Genomic DNA, 25,672 nt, shown 5'->3' on the forward strand with positions numbered 1-25,672 from the left:
TACACCCTCCTATTCATTCTATCAAGCATGTTGCTCATTCCATTTATTCAAACATTTCTGATTCTTTATCTCGTAATCCTATCACTCATGTTTTCCACTCTTTTCTCAAGTCCAATGAGTATCTTTAGGACCATGATTTTAAATTGTCTATCAAGCACGTTACTTATACCAATTTCACTTAGATCTCTGGCCATGGCCTTGTCCTGTTCTTTCATATGGGACAAATTCCTCTGCCATCTCATTTTGTCTAAGTTTTGTTTTTTTTTTTTTTTTTCACATTCAGTACTTTTATTTAACTGTTGAGGCAACAACTGACGTATCTCCCACCCTCTCCTTTAATTTAGTGTGACAATTTTCCATAATAAACTACTTAAAGAGAAGCTTTGGTCAAGAATGGAATGAAATAGCAAAAACAAAAACAAAATAACCCCATATCACTGCTGCTTTTAAAAAACCAACACTGGGGACGCCTGGGTGGCTCAGTTGGTTGGACGACTGCCTCCGGCTCAGGGCGTGGTCCTGGAGTCCCGGGATCGAGTCCCACATCAGGCTCCCAGCTCCATGGGGAGTCTGCTTTGCTCTCTGACCTTCTCCTCGCTCATGCTCTCTCTCACTGTCTCTCTCTCTCAAATAAATAAATAAAATCTTTAAAAAAAAAAAATAAAAAATAAAAAATAAAAAATAAAAAACCAACACTGTCACCAATTATAGTCAAACAAAAACACACACACGGTATTTGCGCGAACGTGTCTTCAGTGTTTCCTTGCGGCTGGCTCTCCTCACCACCATGCACACGGCGGGGCTGTGTCAGCGCATGTGTCAGTTTGTCAGTCTGTCAGTTTGTCATGCTGGATCTGGGAGACTCACTCAGCTTCACATTATCCGGAGGCCCTGGATGGAAGACTCTAAGGTCTTAAAATTCCAAATTGTCATGGCTCCATCGATGCCAGTAGTGCAAAATTTGCGACAATCTTGCTTGTCCACTTCATAAATAGACACTTGAGTGATGCTATTCTGGTGCAGCGTCTCCAAGGCTGTGTTGCGGTCCTCGGTCGTGGCCCTCTTGTCCATGTTGCGGAAGCGTTCCATGGCAGACATGTTGTGCTGAATGCTCTGTTTTGGAATGTCTAGTTTGGAGACAAAGGTCAAGCAGCCACGGTCATCGTAGTTAAAGAGCATTGGGCAGCAGTCATGGCCCGCGGCTACGCTACTCTCGGAGACAAATGACACACTCAGGAGGGGCAGGAACTCTGTTTTCAGAGTTGAGACCTGCACGCTTTTTGAGGCGTCAGCAACAGACACGGTGCTGTCGTGGCTGACCCAGGCCAGGCGACTCCCGCTGGCAGAGAAGCTGACCCCATGCACCCAGCCGCCGGTGCCGCTGCCCCCGAACTCTGACATCAGCTGACCAAAAGGCATCTTGCTGCCCCAGGGCGTACTGGCTGGCTTTTCATCCACTTCTTTAATGTAGGCAGAAAACACTCTGCATTTGAAATCGCAGGATCCTGCTGCCAGCAAGACGTTGTTGGGATGCCAATCCAAGCTGAGGACCGTGGAGCGAATCGGCTTTTTAATGTGCTTGCTTACCCACCAGTCATTTTCAGACTCAAAGTAACAAACAGAAATGAGTCGTGCTCCACTTCCCACAGCAAATTTGTTCTCTAGCGGGGACCACTTGACAAAAGTCGCTGCACGATTAATTCTCAGGATCACCAGGGTTGGCTTCCAGACACCATCTTTCTGACTCCAGACGTAGGCATTGCAGTCTGCCCCACAAGTGACGATGCGGTCACTCTTGGGAGCCCAGTCGATACCTGTAATGTGTCCGTTGTGCTCCTTGAGTTCATGAGCTTTCACCCACTGGCTCCCATTCTTCTTATAGATGTGGACTTCGTGATTGTTGGGGCTAAGAGCAATCTGGGTACGATCCCTGTTCCAGGCATGACAGGTGATTGGCTCTAGTAAAAACTGATGTAGGGACATTATTCTTAGTGTTTTCAAAGGATAGAAAGCTGGGATCGGGGCAGTGCGGACCGTCTCGGAGCGGAGAATTCGCGGACTCTGGTCAGTCGACACGAACAGGCTCCGGCGGGCGCGGGTGGAGGACCGAGGCCCAGAGGGAGCGGCTAACCTCATTTTGTCTAAGTTTTTATACCTGTTTCTGTGTGTTAAGAAAGTCAACTATAGGGGCGCCTGGGTGGCTTGGTGGGTTAAGCCACTGCCTTCGACTCGGGTCATGATCACAGGGTCCTGGAATCGAGCCCCACACTGGGCTCTCTGCTCAGCGGGGAGCCTGCGTTCCCCCTCTCTCTCTGCCTGCCTCTCTGCTTACTTGTGATCTCTCTGTCAAATAAATAAATAAAATCTTAAAAAAAAAAAAAAGTCAACTATGTCTCCTATTCCATGGAATGGCTTTATGAAGAGGTCCCGTAGTGTGCTGTACTATAGTTCCCCAGTGTGTTTCCCAAGACCCAGGGAGTGACTCCAAAATGTGCTGCATGTGCTCTGCTGTTGTGTTTGGCCACTTTATCTTTCAGGCCAGTTGTCCGCAGAGGCTCTCCTTGCCTATTGTGGGCAATGTTTGGTCCTTGGCCCAAATGTGGTATTAAACAGGCATGCTCTGGTCTGCTTGTGAAATGACACCAGTCACCACTACCACCAGAACCGAGGTCCTGCAAAACTCCCAGTCAGGAGACATGGTACAGATGGGTTTGGGCTGGTCTCCTAGGGGAAGGGCCCTGCCATGCTGGGACCAAGGCAAGTCTTACTGGGAAGAGCAACTCCATCAAAGCACGGGGCAGAGTTTGCTATAAGCAAGTTAGGCAGCAAGTGTTGGCACTGTACTGGTTCCCACAGTACTGCTTATGCTGTGGTGCATGGGAAGGAAATGGCACCTGCCAGTTCCCTTGTTCCTGAAGGGATCTCTCTGTGAACTCTGATTTTCTGGGATACACTCAGAGATAAGCAAAAAACCTTCCCACTATGTGCCACAGATGCTCTTTAGATCATTGTGTCTACACTACATGTTTGCAGGATGTTTGTCCTGCCTTCTCTCAAACGGCAGCCTCAATGCCTATGGGCTCTCCTAAGCCAAGCCCAGTGACCTTTAAGGCCAGATGTTAAACCCTGCTGGTTTCTAGAGTTCATGAAATTCAGCCCCTGTTGAAGCCCTTTCTAAGCCAATAGCTATGCAGATTCGTCTTCCCCATGCACTCTCCTGTGTGCTAATCTGTATCTCACCTCTCTCTACAATCATGGCTTCCTCCCCCATTATAGCAGCCATATTCTGTTTCTCTCCCAAAATGAGTCTCTGTACTTCCTATCTTCTTGGATGTGGCCTCTTTCCTGCCTTTAGTTGTTGAGTTTGTTGTGACAGTCCTCAGGTCAGTTCTGGGGTATTTAGGATATAGTTGTCTAGTTGTATTAGTGGCAGGAAGTGTGCCTAGGGTCCTTGTACTCTGCCATCATCTCCCCAACATTTGCCAACACTTTTTATATCTTAAATTTACATGTTGTTCTATATCAACTGACCTAAAAAAATCAGAGTGGGGAAGAGATAAAATGGGGTTTGAGGTGGGTCCCAAATCCAATAACTAGTGTCTATGTGAGAAAAAGGAAAGGAAGATTTGGATACAGACATGCTGGGAAGAAGGCCATGTAGACAGAGGCAGAAACTGGAGTTACGCTGACACAAGTCAAAGAATACCCGGGGCCACCAGAAGCTGGTAGCAGCAAGAGAGGATTCTACCCTACAGCCTTCAATGAGAACAAGGCTTTGCTAACACTTGATTTTGGACCTTGAGCCTCCAGAACTGTGAGAGAATAAATTTCTGTGTTTTATACTACAAAGTACCAGTTTGTGATATTTTGCTATGGCAATTCTAGGAAACTGATATAGCCTATAACATTTTGTGACAAAAAGTAAGAAACAGCTCAAAGATTGATGGGGACATATCAAAAGAAGACAAGAGCCATCTTGAAGGAGCTCCCAGTGACCAAATAATGATAGTAATGGACTGTAGCCCATTGAATAAAACAGAAATCTTTGAGTATATACAGTACAGATACACAGACATGGATGCTGGGAGAAGCAATCAGCCATGGACCCTGAGCATCTCTACGCATTCTCCTCGGGTATGCCCGGCTCTGACTACTCTCTACCTGGGCCATTTCTTAGGGTTGTGTGTACAGCAAGCACCTCAGGGATGAGGGATATTTTCCCAAATCCTGACAAAGAGCAAGCTTGCTTCCATGTGCTATGAAAGTGGTGAATCCCCAAAGCTCCTTCGCTGTAACACAACCTACTACATATGCAGGAATCCATCCAGGCCCACCTGCATCATCCCTCTGGGACTTGGGGGATTCAAGAAACCAATGCAAATCAAATAAATCTCATGCAGTTTGGCATACCGTGAATAATAAAGGCCTTTGGCCCAGATCCAGGAGTCATACCTCTGCCAGTATCTAAGAAACAGTAACAGACTAACTTATTAGCTTACAAGTAGGGTACAATCCTAGATCTTTCATAGTTCTTGACAATGAATAAATAAATAAATAAACAGGGGAGCAGGGAAAGCCCATGTTTATAGAAGAATGCCAAATAATAAATGTAGAAGAATTGATGGGAGTTGGAAAATCATTAATGGATATTAAAACTAGTGGATAGGGGCACCTGGGTGGCTCATTCAGTTAAGTGGTGAACTTCAGCTTGGGGTCATGATCCTGAGGTCCTGGGATTAACCCTATATCAGGCTCCCTGGTCAGCGGACAGCCTGCCTCTCCTCCCTCTGCCTGCCGCTCTGCCTACTTGTGCTCTCTATCCCTCTGTCAAATAAATAAATAAAATCTTAAAAACAAAACTAGTCAATAAAATTGATGAGGAAAAGGATATTTACATAGTCTCAAAGTATCTCCCCACAAATTACTAATTACAAAGGGAAAAACAGAAATTTTACAGTAGAGAAATCTGGCAGACACCACATTAATAAAGTGATCAAAGTTAACATAATCAACATTGGGACAAATAGACATCATGTATCTCCTGGTATAACGCACTGAGAAGGACATAATCCTGTGGTATTTCTCCTAAAAATGTATAATCTGAATCTAATTATGAGGAAACATCAGAACAGCCCAAACTGGGACATTCTACAAAAGAGCTGGTCTATATTCTTCAAAACTATCATAGTATAGAAAGAAAAAGAAAGGCTAAGCAACTGTTCCAGACTAAAGGAGGCTGAAGAAACAACTAAATACAGTGCGTGATCCTGGACTGGATGATAGATCAGAATGTTTCAAAGAACTATGAAGATTTTTTAAACAAATGATAAATTTGAATATGGATCATAGATTCAAGAATATTGAATCAATATTAAAATTCCTGATTTTAAGAAAAAAGAACTATAGTACACTGTTGGTTAGAATATAAATTGGTACAGCCATTATAGGAAACAGCATGGAGGTTCCTCAAAAAAATTAAAAATGGGGGGGGGTCTTGGGTGGCTTAGTCAGTTAAGTGTCTGACTTTGGCTCAGGTCATGATCTCAGGATCCTGGGATCCAGCCCTGCATGAGGCTCCACACTCAGCAGGAAGTCAGCTTCTCCCTCTCTTTCTGCCCCATCCCCCGGACATGGGCACACACCCGTGTGTGCACTCTCTTTCTCTCAAATAAATAAATAAAATCTTCCAAAAAAATTAAAAATAGAACTCTCATGTGATCCAGTAATGCCAGTTTTGGGTATATATCTAAAGGAAATGAAATCAGGATCTTAAAGAGATATCTGCCCTCCCATGTTCACAGCAGCATTATTCACAATAACTAAGATATGGAAATAATCTAAGTGTTTACCTATGGATGAATGGATAAAGAAGATGTGGTGTGTCACACACACACACACACATACATATATACACACACAATGGAATATTATTCAGCCATGAGAAAGAAGCAAATCCTGACAACACAGATGTACCTGGAGGACATTATGCTAAGTGAAATAAACCAGACAAATATTATATGATCTCACTTTGATATAGAATTTAATGAAATTAAAAAAAACTCACAGCAGCAGCAAACAGAGTAGGTGATTACTAGGGGCTGGTGGGGAATGGGAGATAGGGAGATGTTGGTCAAAGGGTATAAAATTGCAGTTATGCAGGATAAATAAATCTAGAGATCTAATATACAGGCATGATAGGGGCGTCTGACTTGCTCATTGATAGAGCACGTGATTCTTGATCTCCAGGTCATAAGTTCAAGCTCCACACTGGGCATGGAGTTTACTTTAAAAAAAAATTCTTAAAAATTAAAAAAAGAAAAATAATAGGGGTGCCTGGATGGCTAGGTGGGTTGAAGCCTCTGCCTTCGGTTCGGGTCATGATCCCAGGGTCCTGGGATCGAGCTCCACATCGGGCTCTCTGCTCAGCGGGGAGCATGCTTCCTCCTCTCTCTCTCTGCCTGCCTCTCTGCCTGCTTGTGATCTCTGTCTGTCAAATAAATAAATAAAATTTAAAAAATAATAATATACAGGCATGATGACTATAATAAATAATGCTGTACTGAATACATGCTGAGAGAGTAAATCAGGTAATCTCATCACAAAAAAAAGATAACTATATGAGAAGGTATATTATTTAGTTTGACTATAGTTACCATTTCACTATATGTACATCTAATCACAGTGTATACCTTAAATATATACAACTGATGTGTGTGTGTATACAGAATGCCCTGCAGGAACTCTGAGCCCAGAGGGTCTTAAAAAAAAAGAGAGAAAAGAAATTTCAAAAGAACTCATGACACCAAAAAAAGTCCAAATTTTTATAATGATGGTAGAATAATAAAGTCCTTGTTCTAAGAAATAATGAAGTATTTAGTGATTAGGGGACACAATATCTGCGACTTATCTAAAATGGTCTGCAACTTATGTAAAATGGTTCAGAAAAAATTTGAGTGTGCATGTAAATAGGGAGAATGCTAAAGCAAATATAGACAACTGGTATATCTAGGGGCAATTGGGTGGCTCAGTCGGTTAAGAAGCGGCTGCCTTCAGTTCAGGTCATGATCTCTTGGTCCTGGGATCGAGCCCCCACATGGGGCTCCCTGCTCAGTGAGGAGCCTGCTTCTCCCTTTCCCCACCCACCTGCCTCCTGCCCCCCACTTGGGACTCTCTCTCACTCTTCTCTCAAATAAATAAAACCTTTAAAAAAATAAAATAAAAATAAATGATTGGTATATCTTAAATAAAGACTATCCAGAAGTTCCTTGTACTATTTCTGAAGCTTGAAAAAAAATTATATCATGTATATATTAGTTAATAATGTACCATTATTATTAATACATTATATAATATATATTATATATTGTATTATATTAATACATTGTTAACATTCTTATTTAATTCATAATTACTTATTAAATATTATTTATTATTTGAAATCTGCTAAGAGAGTAGATACTAAGGGTTCTCACCTCCAATAAAAAATGGTAACCATGAAAGGTAATGAAAATGTTCATTAGTTTGACTGTGAGAATCATTTCACAATGTACACATGTATCAAAGAGTAAAACATCATGCTGTATATCTTACATGGATACAATTTTTATTTGTCAAAAATCATGAAAATAAGTTATACCAAAATAAAAACTTAACCCCTCTCCCTGGCAAAAAAACAAATAAGGCAAAAGAATTGCCTTGATTAGATAATGGACAGCACATTCTTGAAATAAGATGAAACATAAGAGAAAACACAGACAAGGGTTTACACTTTAAGTTATTGTTCATTTTATACTTCACTTCATACTCCATGGAGCTTTGATTAAAACAGTAACTACCTTTACTTGAATTTTTCATACACATACACACCGATAAGTTTAGATGGATGCTATACATATGTTTTATATATATACAGATGTATATATGTGTAAATACATGTAAATATAAAATGCCAGATACAGAAAAGAAAAACAGAGAGATTAAGAGTGGGGCTCTGAACTCCTATACAGGCAAGTCTAAATCCCAGTACCATCACTGATAAGCTGGCTCATCCTGGGCAAGACAATAAACTGCTCTGTGCCTGAATCTCCTCGTTTTTAAAATGCAGACAATAGGGGCACCTGAGTGGCTCAGCTCATTAAGCATCTGCCCTCGGCTCAGGTCATGATCTCGGGGTCCAGGGAGGGAGCCCGCATCAGGCTCCCTGATCAGCTAAGAGTCTGCTTCTCCCTCTGCCCTTCCCCCCTTCCTTCCCCTCCTCGTGCTCTCTCTCTTTTCAATAAATAATTCTAAAAAAAAAATTTTTTTTAAAAGATTCCCTTTAAAATGTAGACAATAATAGTTTCTAATCTAAGATTCTTATGGGGGTGCTTGGGTGGCACAGTCGGTAGGGCATGCAACTCTTGATTTGGGGGTCATGAGTTTGAGCCCCACACTGGGTTTAGAGACTACTTAAAAATAAAAAAAAATCTTAAAATTCTTGTGAAGATTTCAAAGGACAACACATGTAAAGAGCTTAGCACATTCAGCAATGAGAGTTATTATTATTTCACTGGTTTCCGAAACTAGTACCAAAAGAAAATGATTCTCTACCTAAAAGATAATTAATGAAATACCAAATGTCTTGAGATTGCAGTTACAAACTACTTCATACCAGTCAGAAAGAAAGGGGAAAAAAAGCCGAGACAAAGGGGACCAGACCAAAATGTTTAAATTAAAATTTAAACAAAAATAAAAAATTAAACATAATAAAAAATTAAACATTTAAACAAAACATAAAATTCCTCTTTACAACTAGATTACAGATGTCAAAACATTTTGAGAACAATGTATTAAGAATGATCTTCGACTTCGATGTATTAAGAATGATCTTTCGATTTCTCTTTTGAAAGAAAGAGAGCATGTGCAGGACACAGGGGTTGGGGGGAAGCAGAGGGAGAGAGAATCTTAAGCAGGCTCCACATCCAGTACGGAGTCCCACAGGGGGCTGATCTCACAACCCTGAGAAAATTATCTTTATTTGAAAGTTCCTTTAATTCTGCTTAGTTTACTCGAATTTATATTCAATAGGTGAGATTTACAGGTTTGTTTTTTTTTTAAACAAATTTCTTTTAAAAGCATCCTTACCACCTGTTTAAATTTCTAAAAGGGAGAAATACCTGACCACATGGACTCTGCAACCATTTGTAAGAGTTCCAGTTAACAGAGGCACCTGGGTGTCTCAGTCAGTTGAGCATCCACTCTTGGTTTCAGCTCAGGTCATGATCTCATGTGTCAGTTGTGAGATCAAGCCCAAAATTGGGCTCCAGGCTTGACGAGGAGTCTGTTTGAAGATTCTCTCCCTCTGCCCCTCCCCTCCTCCTGCATACGCACACACAAGTACAAGTACACACACACACACACACACACACACATTCTCTCTCTCTCTCTCTCTCTCTAGGAAAAATAAATCTTTAAAAAAAAAAGAGTAGTGGTTAATGGAATTTTATTTAGTAATTAAGATACTGAAGGAGAATAATAAATTATGTCATTTATCAGAACTTATAAACTCAAATGCCTATATAGGCCAGGCTTCAAAAACAATCACGTAAAATCAATAAGGAAGAACTAAGACCCACAGAGACTAAAGAGCAAAGTACTCACCAAAACGCATTCAAACTCAAGTTTTGTTTTGTTTTTTAAACATTGTGGCATATGTGTTCAGGATACAAAGTCCTTAGGACCTTTATGATACACATTTGTATGGAAACTTGATGTTTCATAAAAGATACTAACAAAATGGATTATTTCTGAAAATATTCATGCACATCAAAAACATCACGAAATGTTTCAATGACTTCAGAAAGGCAGTTTTATCTTTAAAGATATCCTAAATGGGTTACCTCTCCCTCTTTGTGCTCACAATTCAGATACACTTTCATACGTCATAATACATAATCTTTAAGGTACCTTACAACTCTGACATTTTATGATACCACGATTAAACAAAATTCCTTCCAGCTGCTGAAACATGCGTACCTATGAAATAATTTAATTACTAACCAAAACATCTGAAAATTGCTATATTCATTCATCACTGAAATGTTTGGCCTAAATATTTTTAATGAAAATTAATACTTAATTTGCATTTTTGACATGGTACTCATACTTTATCCCATTTAAATACCTGTCACCAATGTTTTAAAAAAGTTTTTTGAGGGGCGCCTGGGTGGCTCAGTGGGTTAAGCCTCTGCCTTCGGCTCAGGTCATGATCTCAGGGTCCTGGGATCAAGCCCCACGTTGGGCTCTCTCCTCAGCAGGGAGCCTGCTTCCCTCTCTCTCTCTCTCTGCCTGCCTCTCTGCCTGCTTGTGATCTCTGTCTGTCAAATAAATAAATAAAATCTTTTAAAAAAAAATAAATAATAAATAAAATAAATTTTAAAAAAAGTTTTTTGAAATAAAATACCAATCCCACCTTTAATAAAGTCTTTTAGATGTTCTCCAGTAAGTATACTAGGAAAAGAAGGTACATTTATGTGAACAATACCCAGTATCTCCAAGGTCCAAAGTAATCTCTCTTTTCCACTGGATTCCCTAGCACTTGCATCACCATTTTATATTATAATCATATTTTGTATATTTTATCTTCTCTATTATGCTTTAAATTATGTAATGGCAGAAAGCCTATCTTTATATTTTATCCGCATCAAAAAGCATTTAGTACTTGTACAGAAGTGCTCATTAAAAAAAAAAATCCAAGAGAAACCTACCATTTCTCAAGAAAATGACGATCTCAAGTTAAGCTCTTTCAAATTCTGAAATGAACTGTTTTTTTACAAAATTCAGAGAAGTTCTCAATATCTGTAGCTGGCTAATATTTAAGCAATATTTAAGCAAATTTTGAGGTAGATAAATATTACAATAACTCTCCCTCTCTCTCAGCCCCTCCTACTCTCCACCCCACCATGCTCTCTTTCTCCTCAAATAAATAAAATCTTAAAAAAAAAAAAAGGTACTTAAGCTTAGGCTTAGTTTTAAGCCTTTATTTGAGAGAAAGATGCTATGTTTTTGGAAAATATTATTTACCAATCATCAAATCTTACCTGAGGATTCCAACCTGGATCTAATTTCTTAACTACTGCAATATACTCCCGCATTGCTTGACTGGGGCTTGAATCACCAAGTGCTTTCCATGCTTCCCTACAGTAAAGAATATCCAAAATGATGTATCATTATCTATGGAAGTAACACAAATGGCATATTCCTCTTTAGTATTAAAAACTGGCATGCAAATGTCCACAATAGCCAAACTATGGAAAGAACCTAGACGTCCATCAACAGATGAATGGATAAAGAAGATGTGAGATATATATATATATATATATATATATATACACACACACACACACACACACACACACATACACAACGGAATACTATGCAGCCATCAAAAAAATAAAATCTTGCCATTTGTGACAACGTGGATGGAACTAGAAGGTATTATGCTGAGTGAAATAAATCAATCAGAGAAAGACAATTACCATATGATCTCCCTAATACAAGGAAGTTGAGAGGCAATGTGGGGGGTTTGGGGAGGTAGGGAAAGGAATAAATGAAACAAGATGGGATCGGGAGGGAGATAAACCATAAGACACTCTTAATCTCACAAAACAAACTGAGGGTTGCGGGGGTGAGAGGGTAGAGAGAGGGTCGTTGGGTCATGGACACTGGGGAAGGTATGTGCTATGGTGAATGCTGTGAAGTGTGTAAACCTGGCGATTCACAGACCTGTAGCCCTGGAGCTAATAGTATATTATATGTTATTTAAAAAATTGAAAAATCCAAAAAGCAAAAACTGGCATGCACATTTTAAGGATGTGAGATATAGACAGAAGAAGCCATAGATGAGTAGCTCTCTTTTTGCATTCACAATGGTCTATACCAACACACATTACACTCCACGACCTAAGGAGCCTTTTTAGACATTTTTTTCCCTAATCACCCACCCCCATGAAATTTTATAACACAGATATGTTGCATATTGAATGAATTTTAGAAGACCACAAACAACTGTAATATCCAAGATTTTATAACTCCCCCAAACCCACCTTTCATCCCTACTGATCTACAGACCAATAAAAGCAGTTTCCACCTTATACAGCATTTTGGTAACATGGGAACTAATCATACAAATCAATATTCCTTGGGAAAATATTTTGAACTTCGAATTTAAGCTGGGAGAAATATACCTTCCCCTCTTGTTGTTATCTCATCTATAAGCTGCTGGTAGTGGATCCCCACACAGGGACTTCAAAAAGTGAGGGGTGTTAAGGACAGAGGTAAGAATTCTAATTAGTAAGAAGGTAGGGACTACTCTGCAGGATAAATATCAAGAGTAATATTTTAGTCCTGTGCCCCTTCTGAGTCATCCTTTTCTTCTTTTTTCTGCAAGCTGCCTAGATAGGCTCCTTCTTGGTCTTGCCCTGCCAATTCTTTCTACTTTCACCCAGGAAGCAGATCCACTGATTCACTGTAAAATATAATTCAGTGCCAAGGTTTTTTCACTACCTTCCTGCTCCCACAATGAATATAACATCTTTTTTAGATTTTCCAAGTTTATTTTTACTGATCCTCTTGAGAGTTACCTGTGTACATCCTAACATCTACACCTAAATATATCAGCATATATCAAATGGGAAATTTAACATCAATATTATTATATAAACATAGATGGCCTTCACGTTTCCCTGATTCCTACTAATGTCCTTTGTAGATTTCTTCTCCCAGACCAGGAGCCAATCAAGATTCACACATAGCGTTGAGTTTTGTGTATCTTTAGCCTTTTTTGTCTTCCATATACTGATATTTTTTAAGAGTCCACACCAGTTTTATAAGATATCTCTCAATTTGGATTTGTCTGTTTCCTGACCTACACGGTGTTCCTCCCAAAAAATGAATAATCATGATTAGAGTCAGGTGAAAGGTTTTGGCAAAAAGCAATATACAAGTGAGAAGTCCTTCACAATGTATCCCATTGGCAGCACATGACATCACTTTGTCCCACCCATCACCAAAGATAAGATTAAGGACTTGGTAGAAGCAGTTTCTCCTGTCATCGTCCCTGTAATTAAAAAGTCAACTGAGGGTCAGATTGTGTATATGCTCCTCAGTTTTTCATCTAATGGTTTTAGCATCCCCTGATGATTCCTGAATCATTCCTGAATTATTATATATTATATATATATTATATATTCCTGAATAATTCCTGGATTATTATAGTGGTTGTAAAATCAAAACTTCAAAATTGCTAAGAAACAATGTTAAAACAGGCAAGCATAGTGGAAAAAGTAATGCTGAAGTTATGAAATTTCAGAAATTAAAACAAAACAAAACACAATAAAAGTTGCATCAGGTATTCTCCACAACAGTAATAAAGTGTCAGAGACCTATTGGTTATCATCAGCAGAGAGCTCTGCCAGAACGGAACTCAAAGCACTGCTTCCTTCACTGAGAAGGTCCTACACACAAAAAAAGTCGGCTGAACTAAACATGGGCTTAATGACGTAACTGATTTACACTCAAGTTCAAGCTGTGCATCTCTTTACAGCTGGGTAGCAAACAGTTCGTAGACAGGCAACTTGTCAGGGGACTGCATCTTGAGTAGCACTGCTTTAGAATGTAAAGTTAGGGGGCGCCTGGGTGGCTCAGTGGGTTAAGCCGCTGCCTTCAGCTCAGGTCATGATCTCAGGGTCCTGGGATCGAGTCCCGCATGGGCTCTCTGCTCGGCGGGGAGCCTGCTTCCCTTCCCCTCTCTCTGCCTGCCTCTCTGCCTACTGTGATCTCTCTCTGTCAAATAAATAAATAATAAAATCTTTAAAAAAAAAAAAAAAGAATGTAAAGTTAGAATCCATTTTTGGCACTCTTCTCTTCAACCATATTTCATTTTTTTTTAAACCCCACCCTTTATACTTTTAATTCAGGGTTGATGCTTGCAAAGTTCTTCTTCCTATAACTAAGGGTCTCTATTGTATGCATTTTTTTTTCACTTAGGGTAAGAGTAAATAAGACCTCATATGATGAGGAACCTCTGAATTCGGAGTAAAAAAACTGGGAAGGGAATAATCTTTTTATGGATTCAGGAAAGAAGCAGGACTCAGAATCTCCCCACTCCCACCTTTCTTCCCAAGCAGTTATTATAAACACTTCACTGTGGTGTGGGTGGGGCAAGGTACAGAAGAGCACTAGAGATAAGAAGATAAAATTGGGGCAGGGGAGAAGAATAATACTGGGTGGCTCAGTGGGTTGAGCCTCTGCCTTTGGCTCAGGTCATAGTCTCAGGGTCCTGGGATCAAGCCCTGCATCAGGATCTCAGCTCAGCGGAGAGCCTGCTTCCTCCTCTCTCTCTCTGCCTGCCTCTCTGCCTACTTGTGATCTCTCTCTGTCAAATAAATAAATAAAATCTTAAAATATATATACACCCACACACATACGTACATATATGTATACACACAGAGACACAAAAAAGAATAGTAACGGGATTTATCCTGTTCTTCTCCCTTCCCATCCTCCTATCCTTTCAAAGATTCCTCCGCAGGCAGAAGTGGTGATCCATTAGGGGCTGAATGACAGGACAGGAAGATCTCAAGCAATAGCTCCTTCTCTCTAAGAAGCTAGTCATATGTAAGGAGTGTATGTCTGTCATGAACTATGTGTATACCAACATCATGGCATGAGAATCCTTTAGTAGACTTAGCTGAAAGCGGATTCTTTTAATCTCTCTCCCAACTGCACATTGTTAGCACAGTCTTCAGCAGAGAGATTAATATAAAAATAATTCTTTAATCTGCTCACTACTTTCTAATTCCTAAACACCTAAACCATTTCCAACAACCTCATTAGATTCCAAGAATTTCTTACCATTTTTGCTTTCCTTCAAAATCAAAGAAGCTTGGTTTAGGAGTATTGCAATTTCCAACTTTGACCTAATTGAAGGGAGGGGAAAAAATACATCAAGAACTTATTTTTCAAAGAACTGCCAGAGAAACTCTTTTTTTTTTTTCAAATTTATTATGTATACTCAGTAAATACAGGTTAGAAAATATTTGCATCTATATAGAATAACAAAATTTAACATTCTTTGCAAAAGCAAACAAAAGAACAAATTTTAAATACAAGCTGCTTTGACTTACTGTATAAAATCACTGTTTCTAATTCTGTGATACATAAAAAACTATGAGTGAAAACACTTGCACTCCTAAACTAGTAGGCAAATCATATATAAAAGGCAAATTATAAATATAAATTATGTAATCCTTATTACCATTTATCATATAAAAGAATTTTCAAACATGCAACAAACAAGCTTTAAAGTAGTTTATCAGAATTCATAATATTGTTTATTTAGCCTCATTCTAATTACACTATCAGCATTTTACCTCTCCCAAATTCCAGGAAAATGCATACTCTTAGTAAAGTATCCTATTATGAAACTAATTGATACAAATATAGATGCTGACAGCCTTGCAAAAAACTTTCAAGGGTTTTTCAACAATATAAATTCTATCTACTCCACAATAATCTTTTCTTGTTTGTCAATACTTATTTGTAACCCTCAAATAACATTTGTAGTGAAACTATATATTTTCAATGTGAGTAAACATAAATGAAATTCACATAAGTGCAGAATTCACTATACAGCCCCCGATTCCCAATGCCAAAGATAATCTCTTTCTGATAAACTCTCACAGCATTTCCTCCTATACCTCTGACAGCACTTTCCACTTTTACCGGGTGTTACAAGGTTTTTTGTAAAGTCTCTTCTTTCTATCAGAACACAGCCTCTAGGAAATCATTCTTAACTCACTCACTGCACCTTACATAGTGCCTATCCTATAGTAGAAATGTTTTTTGAATGTGGAATGAATATGTTAGGCGTATGTTCAACCAAATACTTATTTTTCCTAATACCACAATCCAACCCCCATCTACTTCTCAGAGACCCTCTCGCCATCTACTAATTTCATACACTTGAATTTTGCTAAAATCAAACTGATGATCTACTTGCTAACTAGACTGATCTACACACTGCTTTAAGGATTTTCATCCTGAGTTTCACTTCTGATACCGTCCTCGCCTGAAATGCCCTTTCCTCTTCCTTCAGCTTTTCACACCTTTCAGTCTCACTCAAGGTTCAGACTGTAAAAATCCTTTCAGTCTATAATGATCTCATCCATCTCTGAATTCATTACAAGTATCATCTACATCAATTGCTTAGCAATTAATCACATGGCCCTCTGATGAATATTAAAATGTTCACTTATACAGGAGCAGCCCTATTATAAGGGGACCAAGGGAAGAAACAGTGAGAGAGCAGAAATTGCATTTCTTGATCACCATAAACCAAAAGCTTCATATATGCTATGGCAAATGAGCCACACAACAATCCAGTTAGGTCTGCCATTCCAAACTTATTTTACAAATGAGTACAGAGAACCTGAGGAGGGTTGCCTGAGCTCACACATTAGCATATCCCGAATTAATAGTCAGGATGTGAATTTAGGACTGTCTGACTCCAAATCCCAATATTCCTTTTCCATAGCACTGTTTTACATGCCACATTGAATCTAGGCTTCAGTTCTGGCATCTCCAAAATCACTTCAATTACTAGACTGCTAGAAACATGAGAGAAAGGGTGCCTGGGAGGCTGTCAGTTAAGCAACTGCCTTTGGCTCAGGTCATGATCTCAGGGTCCTGGGACTGAGCACCATGTTGGGTTCCCGGCTCATCAGGGATTATGTTTCTCCCTCTGCCTCTCCCTGCCCCCTTGTGCTCTGGCTCTTTCTCTCTCAAATAAATAAAATCTTTAAAAAGAAGGAAAGGGGCCCCTGGGTGGCTCACTGGGTTAAAGCCTCTGCCTTCGGCTCAGGTCATGATCCCAGGGTTCTGGGATCAAGCCCTGAGTCGGGCTTTCTGCTCTGCAGGGAGCCTGCTTCCTCCCTTCTCTCTCTCTGCCTGCCTCTCTGCCTACTTGTGATCTCTCTCTCTCTGTCAAATAAATAAAATCTTTAAAAAAAATAAAATTTAAAAAAATAATAAAAATAATAAAAAGAAAGATGAAACCATGATACATCATAAAAACAGCAGTCATTACTATTTTTGTTTTTTGTCCAGACACCAGCCAGTGGCAGAAACAAATACCAATATCTATTCTCCATTTCTCCTACAGTATTGGAAATCTCAGCGAGACACACAGTCCTCCAGCTAAACTTTATATGTGGCTATGCAACTTCCGCCCAGGTTCAGGGGACTGGATATGTGTGAAGGTGGTATAAACATCTTCCTTAAAAAGAAAAGGGGGGCACGAGGGTGGCTTAGTTAAGTGTCTGCCTTCAACTCAGGTCATGATCCCGGAGTCCCAGGATCAAACCCCACGTGGGGCTCCCTGCTCAGTGGGGAATCTACTTCTCCCTCTGCTCTTCTCCCCTGCTTGTGCTCGCTCTTGCTCTCATATTAATAAATAAAATCTTTTTTTAAAAAGGGGGGAGGATTGGGGGACTTGTATTTCCCTTTCCCTGAGCCCTGACTAGCACATGCAGTCAGTGATGGTCAGCCATCTCTGGGCACACAAAGAGGATCCGAAGGGAACAGTTCTCAAACTTTCTGGTCTCATGATCCCTTTACATTCTTAAAAAATGAGGACCCCCCAAGGAGCTTTGTTTATGTGGATTATATCTATCAATATGTACCATATTAAAAATTAAAAGACATTTTATGGGTGTGGTGGAAAAATAACGAATACTGTTTTTCTGAAAATAAATAAATTGGGAAAAAAATTAAAAGACATTTAAAAATATGTATTAACTCATTTAAAAATAATAAACTCGGGCAACCCTCTCAGTCCCCTCCCTCTTCTGGAGCTTTGTACTATCACTCAATAAAGTTCACTACCGCTCAATAAAAAGTAAAATAAAAACAATAACTCATCAAGTTAATGTAAGTAACAATTTTATAAAAATAAATGTATATTCTATCGTTCCAATTTTAGTATATGTGCTGCCGAAGCGAGCACAAAAATAAATGTATATTCTAAAGCACAAAAAACTTAGTGAGAAAAGTGACATTGTTGTACACTCTGCAGATCTCTTTAATGTCTGCCTTAATAGAAGGCAGTTATATTCTCATATCTACTTCTGTATTCAATCTATTGCAATATGTTGCTTTGGTTGAAGTATATGAAGAAAATGCTCACACAGACGTGCCTTTACAAAAGAAAGAGGTATTTTAGTAGCCTTTTCAGATAACTGTGGATATTCTTCTCTGATACCACAAGTAGCAGTTTAAGACTGGATGCAATATGGACTCTGATGTCATATGAGTTTTTCCTACTGCTACACTAAAATCCATTGGTCTGACTTGCAATGTGAATGGCTCTTTTACTCAGACATAATCTGTAACATTCCACACAACATTTGGAAAATAGGGTTCACTGAGTTATGCATTCCTCCCAAATGTTGACACAAGAGCTGAAGTTTACAATCATTAAAATCACCACCAATCTCATCAAAAAAGTTCTTAAATATTAGGCAGCTGTCAGGTTCATGTGACAGACATAGATTTTCCAAACCTCTCATTTTCACTTGAAGGCTCAAATGTGACCACTGGAAACAAGTACTGTCTGTCAGCTGTTTCCTTAAAGGAACAAGCTCACTTCATTCACTTTGAAGAGACCATCTGCCAAATACTCAAATTTGAATAAGCATAGTTAATCTGTGAGTTGTTCTATTAAGGAAAAATGATGTTTCATGAAAAATGTGGATAGCTCAGTTTGCAACTCAAAAATTACCCAAGTGCTTTTCTTCAGTATAGCCAACATAACTCAGTGTGGATAACTGCCTTGTGTGCACTTAAGTGTGTGCACTTAATATTGTGATCACACACAATATTAAAAAGACTTGTACTCAAGAGTTAATATTTAATAGAAATCAGTAATTTTTACCACTTTATCAAAGACATTTTTAAGTTAAATTGGTTTTTTGGGTTTTTTTGACTCTGAGTATATGGTGGTGAAATATATGATGACTAGTAGTTTGCTTGCCGCTGTCTGGATTCATGCTGATGCATCAGCAGTTTTATCAAAGAGAAAAAAGGCAAATACTGTCCCAGTATTATTATGTCTAGTATTATAATTTGATCTTACAGATCTCCTAAGGAAGTCTCAGGGATTCTCAGGGGTCTCTAGACCACAGTTTGAGAACTGCTGCCTTCGGGGAATGGCCGAACTACAGGACAGAAAAAGACTGAGCCCCGGGATGATCTCATGAAGCAGAATCACTGGACCGGCCTTAGGTCACCTACCTCCAGACCATTATATGTGATGAAAATAAAAGCTCAGCAGCTGACCCTGTATTCTAACTGACACAGAAGCTTCTGCATTCCCAAATTCAAACAATAGTTCTGGATCAGCAAAGACTAGATAAATACAACTACAGGACTTTAGGACATGATGAATAATAGTTTCCAAATCATGAACAAATCATAAGCTATAAAGCAGAGTTCTAAAATGTGCCACTTTAACAAAACACTTAAACCCTGTTCTGATATATATATGATATAGCCAATGCCCTTCAAACAGAATGTTTTAACAAAGGGGGCTAATGGCAAATGCCAGTGAATCATGTGTGGCCAGGTTAAAGTAGGAGAACATATTGGGTATCCTTGCTGTGCTGGTGCTGAAGGCTCCTGTAAAATGAAGCGAACAGGGGTTTGAAATGTTCATTGTCCTAGAGTTTTCAGAGGTATCAAATAGTTATCTTTTGCTGGGAAAGTGTAGGCTAATGCAGAGGACCAAAAAACTGTTCACTGGTGTGATGTTTTTGAAACCTCACTAAAAGATGATTTTGGAGCCATAGGCTTATCGGAGACTGAAAGAGCTATGATGTTAGGTAAATTTAGGGCTCTGCCTAAGAAAAGAAAGTCCACAGCTCACCTTATTTTTATTATCTTCCTGGGGACAACTTTATTTCATTCAACCTCCAAAATACAGTGCTACTCTGAATACAAAATGTGATTGTTTCATGAGAAATTCTGGTCCACCATGCATCAATTATATTGGAATTTCAACCTTATCATCCTATCAAAGATGCTATTTTTTAAAATTTTATTTATGTATTTGACAGAGAGAGAGCGAGAGAGAGTGCAAGTACAAGCAGGGGGAGCAGCAGAAGAAGGAGAAGCACGATTCCCCACTAAGCAGGAAGCCTAATGCAGGGCTCGATCCCAGGACCCTGGGATCATGACCCAAGCTGAAGGCAGATGTTTAATGGACTGAGCCACCCAGGTGCCCCAAAGATGCTATTTTTAACACTTTCTCAGAATTCTACTAAAAATAAAATATTGAGGGGCGCATGGATGGCTCAATGGGTTAAGGCTCTGCCTTCGGCCCCGGTCATGATCTCAGGGTCCTGGGATCGAGCCCCACATCGGGCCCTGTGCTCGGCAGGGAGCCTGTTTCCCCCTCTCTCTGCCTGCCTCTCTGACTGCTTGTGATCTCTGTCAAATGAATAAATAAAATCTTTTTTTAAAAAAAAATAAATAAATAAAATATTGAGGAGGGCCTGGATGGCTCAATCAGTTAAGTATCCAACTCAGTTTCAGCTCAGGTCATGATGGGAGTCAGCGAGGCCATGAGATGGAGCCCTGCCTCAGGCTCCACACCGGGCATAGAGCCTGATTAGGATTCTCTCTCACTCTCAAAAAAAAAAAAAAAAAAAGAAAAAGAAAAAGAAAAAATTAGAAGAGATTGATAAAAATTGTGTCCCAATATCATATCTAAGTAAGCATAATCTTATTCTGTAACAACAAAGAATTTTATTTCCAGATACAGACTATTTCTAAATACCTTAACGAGTTCTTGAAAGGATGAGGGACATACCTCTTCCAGAATATCTGGATGAAGTGAGGATTCATGAGACAGAATGGTTACCAGTTGACAGTGACTAGAATTCACTGATAACTCAGAAATCAGATATTAATAATGATGACACTATTATCAGTAAGTAAAATTATGTCCTCGAAAGAAAAAGAATGTTCTCGAGGGAATTTGGAGACAAACGGTCTAGCGCTGCCCAGAGAATTATTACTCAGACATGTTAAAGGTCCTAGCACAATGTTCAATAAACTCTTGTTAAATAACTGAAAGTTTCATTTTAATGTTATGGGGACAGGATAAATAACCAAAGAGAAAAAAAGATATCCAGAACTTCTGCAAGAAAGCAAATTCCAAGGCCAATTTAGGGGCAGTTTTCATTCAACACTGTAATTTGCACCCTATATATCTATAGCTATGTCTCTCAAGTCACTTTAACCAGTATTCATAACTGAAATTCATCAGTCTTCAAAAGAAGGTTCATCTCTATTCAGTATATTCAGTTGAAGAATACAGAGGGACCCTACAACTTTTTTTTTTTTTTTTTTTTTTTTAAGAATTCAGGAGGAGGGGCGCCTGGGTGGCTCAGTGGGTCAAGCCTCTGCTTCAGCTCAGGTCGTGATCCCAGGGTCCTGGGATCGAGCCCCACATCAGGCTCTCTGCTCCGCGGGGAGCCTCCTCCCCCACCCCACCCCGACCCGACCCCGCCTGCCTCTCTGCCTACCTGTGATCTCTGTCAAATAAATAAAATCTTTAAAAAAAAAAAAGAATACAGGAGGAAACAGATACCAAGAAGCAAAAGAAAGGTTAAAATTTTTTGGTAAAATAAAATGGGCTATTCCCCAGAACATCTTTGTTTCCAGTGTTCCAAAGAGCTGGAGTTTTCCTAAAATGTTATTTAACTCTTGTTAGCAATTTTTCACGTTTTTAAATCTAGACTCCTCAAGAAACTTTCCAAGACTCTCGAAGGCAAATACCATGATGCTTTTTCTTCTTTGCACTCGCGGCAGGCATAACACCCAAGTGTTTTGCACAGAAAAGATGTTATACAGTACTGGTATATTAAAATAAAGCAATTATTTCTCCTTCTGGTACCTTCGACTCTTTGAATGATAAATTAAACATGTCTTAAATGACATTACGATTATGAAGTTCAGAGCTTTAGAGTCAGGAGCTACAATCTAGTTCCAGTTCTGACTGATTTGTCTGTATGACCCTAGGAAGTTATCTACTCTCTTTGGGTTTCCCTTTTCTTTCCAGCCAAAGAAGGGAATTATTTCACCTGGTGTTTACTAGCTCTAAACAGCATCTTTATAATAGCATCTAACAGTCAGAAGCCCATCCAATCAAAACATAAGTCTAATATATTTAGGATTTTAAAAATACAATGACAAAATTATAACACCTTATTTTGCACTGCATCACCTTTTTATTACGATCATATAATTCTCCCGGATCTCATAATTTTCTTTAACATTACTTCCATATGACCATATTATTTCCATAATTACCTCCATATGACCCTTCAGCAAGACTAAATGAAAAATCCTATTTTATCATCCTCATTTTGTAAAGGTTCTGAAGCGGGTAAAACCATAAGTGCAAGGTCACTGTGCAAGTCAAAGAAGACGTGGAAAGCTGTCATTCGGTGTCCAGCCAAATATCATTTCCAGGATAGCAGACATGCCCTTTGCATATTCAGGATTCTAATTCTTAGCAGATGATTACACACACACACACACACACACACAGGCAAACTTCATTGCACCTAGCCATCAACCAAGCACGGTAACTATTCCATTTTGGAGGACACAGAAGGTCTCCTGCCGCTCTCCCGCATCCACCCCTTCCCCAGGATTTACCTGCTTGTACCTGGCATACAGGTACAAGAGCTGCTCCCTGCTGGCCACCTGCACCAGGCCTTGGAGGTGCGCTGCAGCCTTCTCAAAGAGCTCTGTCAGACTCCCGGACGCCTCGGTCTCGGGACTCTGGAGGGATTCCACATCACCGGAGTCGTCCCCCGAGCTCAGCTCTCCGCCGCTGTCGCCCGTGGTAGCCCCCGCGGGCAGGAATGGCGAGGCCATGTGTCCTCGCTCGGTCCGTCCCTCTAGTGTCCGCTCAGTGCTCCTCGGAGCGAGGGTACCGCCGGCTCCTGGGCCTGGCCCACCAGTCTCGGTCGGGAGCCCGACCTCGAGTCGGACCCAAGCTCACTTACTCGGCGCGGCCTCGCCTAACTGTGCCTCCCTCCCACCTCTCTCCCGGGCGCGCAGGGCACCCGCGGCAGCTCGCCCCCGGCCGAGCCGGTCTCCTCCGCCTGCCTCTGGCTAACAGAGCGCTCGGGCCCGACCCAGGTTCCTCCACCCGCGAGTCGGTGGGTCGGGGGTCGGTCCTCGGGGATGCGCAGCCGACAGATCCGGAAGGGAGAGCGGCTGGCGGCGCAGGCGGCCGGGGCGGGACGGGGAGGGGGCGGTGTGCGCGCGGGGCGGGGCGGAGGCGGCGTGCTCGCGGGGCGGGGCGGGGCGAGGCGACGTACGCTCCTGAGCACGCGTCCGAGCACGCGCACGAGGCGAGGCCTGGCGGAAGCTCCGCGGTGGGCGGGCGAGCGTGGGCGGCCGTACGTGGGGCGCCCTCCTCTAGGAGAACTCGCGGGGTCGCTTTAGGGAGATGTCGCACGGAGAAACTGTACTCAGTCGTTGGGATGTCCACGAATCGTTTCGCTGGAATTCCCAATCCCTAAATCTGGAAATTGTTCTCGGAATAGGTCTTCGGGGCGGGAAAGGAGGCCGTGGGTTTGGTAGTGTAGCGATTGGAGCGGAGTCGCGGGAAACACCGAGCTGAGGACGAAGGTTCCGCCTGCGCCCCCTCCGCAGATGCTGTGTCCGCGGCGCCCCCAGACTGGCCTCGGATCTCTGCTTGAGAGCTTGGCTTTAACTTGAGTAATGGGTGAACGTTTCGGAGGTGGGGCCTTCACCGCCCGAGCCCTGTGATTGGTCGAGCCGCTTCAGTCCGGGTCTGGCTTTGGGCGCCTGTGGAGCCCCCCACGTCCGGGCTGTGCGGGGCCGCCCGCGGGGCCGCCCCCGGGGCCCCCGGCCGTTAGCACGACTCTCCTCTGCCAGGGCCCCTGCCACTGTGTGATGAAGACACACGTGAGACCGAGAAGTCTGATACAGTTCTGCCCTAACGGAATTTACACAAAACTACCTGAGAACTGCAGCGCGATTGTAACAATTAACTTTCACTTAGCGATGATTATGTCCCGGGTGGTGTAGACGAAATACATGGTGTTCATTTAGTACTCAAAGCAGAGTAACGAGCACCATCAGATGGGTACAAAGAAAGTGTTCTCAGAAGCGGTTCCTGACCCTGTGGGGTTAGACCTGTCTACCGGTGGACAGGGGAGAGAAGAGAGGCGAGAAGGGTCAAAGTTTGGGTCAGGATTCAAGAAACCTTCCTTGAGATTCTAGGATGTCATGGGTCATGGGATGGAGCCCCGAGTTGGGCTCTCAGCTTAGCAGCCTCATCAGGGAGCCTGCTTCCCCCTTCCCCACCATGGCCCTGTTGTGCTTTCTGTCACTATTTCCCTTTCTCTCTCAAATTTTTTTTTAAATTATACTTTTCTGTATGTACATAATACTTGGATGAAAGGATTAAAAACAACACATGAGAAAGAAAAACAAGAAGAGCCCCTGACATTGGGAAGCTGGCCTGACGCTCACAGCTAAGCCATATTATTGTCCCGTTAGAAATAATCTCAGGAAATCCCAACCTCGGACAAGGTGGTTGTAAAACCATGATAAAACAAGACAAGGCAAATCACTTTATGAATTTGTCTAAACACAGACAAAAACAAGATCACCCTGGCCTACAAAATACTAAACACCCTTTCTCTTGGCCAAAATGAATGGTTACTACTTCTTTACAAATTACAACTTTATTCTCCTATTAGTCTTCTCTTCCCATAGATAAGACTTATTGAGATGCCCAGTCATGGAATTGCTCTGTCTTTTTTTTTTTTTTTTAATATTTTATTTGTTTATTTGACAGACAGACATCACAAGTAGACAGAGAGGCAGGCAGAGAGAGAGAGAGAGGGAAGCAGGCTCCCTGCTGAGCAGAAAGCCCGATGCGGGACTCGATCCCAGGACCCTGAGATCATGACCTGAGCCGAAGGCAGTGGCTTAACCCACTGAGCCACCCAGGTGCCCTGCTCTGGCTTTCTGACTGCAACCAATTGAAAACAGATCCCTGCTACCTTAGACTCTCCCTCAAGCACCAACCACCAACCACCAACCGAAGCCCAAATCCTGTAACAGGTCTCTCTGAACGCCTTCTTACTGAGGAAGCCCATAGTTCCATGTGGTATGTATTTTTCCTTGCTGCAACAAGAATTAAATACAACTGAGTTGACCAAAGCTGACTTCTTGGCGGTCTCTAGCTGAAGGGGTTAATACTTGAGAAGGTTTGATTTCTCCAACACTCTCTACCCCACTTCTTTTTTTTTTTTTTAAAGATTTTATTTATTTATTTGACAGACAGAGATCACAAGCAGGCAGGGAGGCAGGCAGAGAGAGAGAAGAAGAAGCAGGCTCCCCACCAGGCAGAAATTCTGATGTGGGACCTTGGGACCATGACCTGAGCCGAAGACAGAAGCTTTAACTCACTGAGCCACCCAGGCACCCCTCAACCCCACTTCTTTGGCACTTATTGCTAACTGGCAATATATTTTACTCATTTGTTATATTGTTTCTATATAAGTCCCAGGAAAGCAGGGGT

At 41.1% G+C, this 25,672-nt stretch overlaps 2 protein-coding genes across 5 annotated transcripts in view; both read right to left on the bottom strand.

The window, feature by feature from the left end:
- The window catches only part of ACBD6 (acyl-CoA binding domain containing 6), a 214,023-nt gene extending 190,684 nt beyond the window's left edge, over positions 1-23,339 (bottom strand). For 2 of the 4 annotated variants that reach the window (XM_044267222.1, XM_044267221.1), the window contains exons 1-3: positions 22,762-23,339; positions 14,893-14,957; positions 11,079-11,175 (exon numbers count right to left, since the gene is read on the bottom strand). In XM_044267222.1, coding sequence (XP_044123157.1) covers positions 11,079-11,175; positions 14,893-14,957; positions 22,762-22,983 — 384 coding nt within the window. In that variant the 5' untranslated portion in view covers positions 22,984-23,339. The remainder of the gene's footprint in view (positions 1-11,078; positions 11,176-14,892; positions 14,958-22,761) is intronic. The other 2 variants (XM_044267223.1, XM_044267220.1) reach the window with 1 other exon arrangement.
- Positions 691-2,139, bottom strand: LOC122918582 (actin-related protein 2/3 complex subunit 1A-like). The gene has a single exon (XM_044267219.1). It carries the CDS (start codon positions 2,134-2,136, stop codon positions 874-876), a length of 1,263 nt encoding a protein of 420 aa, XP_044123154.1. The 5' UTR covers positions 2,137-2,139; the 3' UTR covers positions 691-873.
- Positions 23,340-25,672: the final 2,333 nt, after the last annotated feature.

This window comes from Neovison vison, chromosome 10 (genome assembly GCF_020171115.1).
Source record: "Neovison vison isolate M4711 chromosome 10, ASM_NN_V1, whole genome shotgun sequence".
NCBI classification, from domain to species: Eukaryota; Metazoa; Chordata; class Mammalia; order Carnivora; family Mustelidae; genus Neogale; species Neogale vison.

Coding starts and splice junctions, on each gene's coding strand:
- LOC122918582 (XM_044267219.1), bottom strand. CDS start 2,136: ATGAGGTTAGCCGCTCCCTCTGGGCCTCGGTCCTCCACCCGCGCCCGC.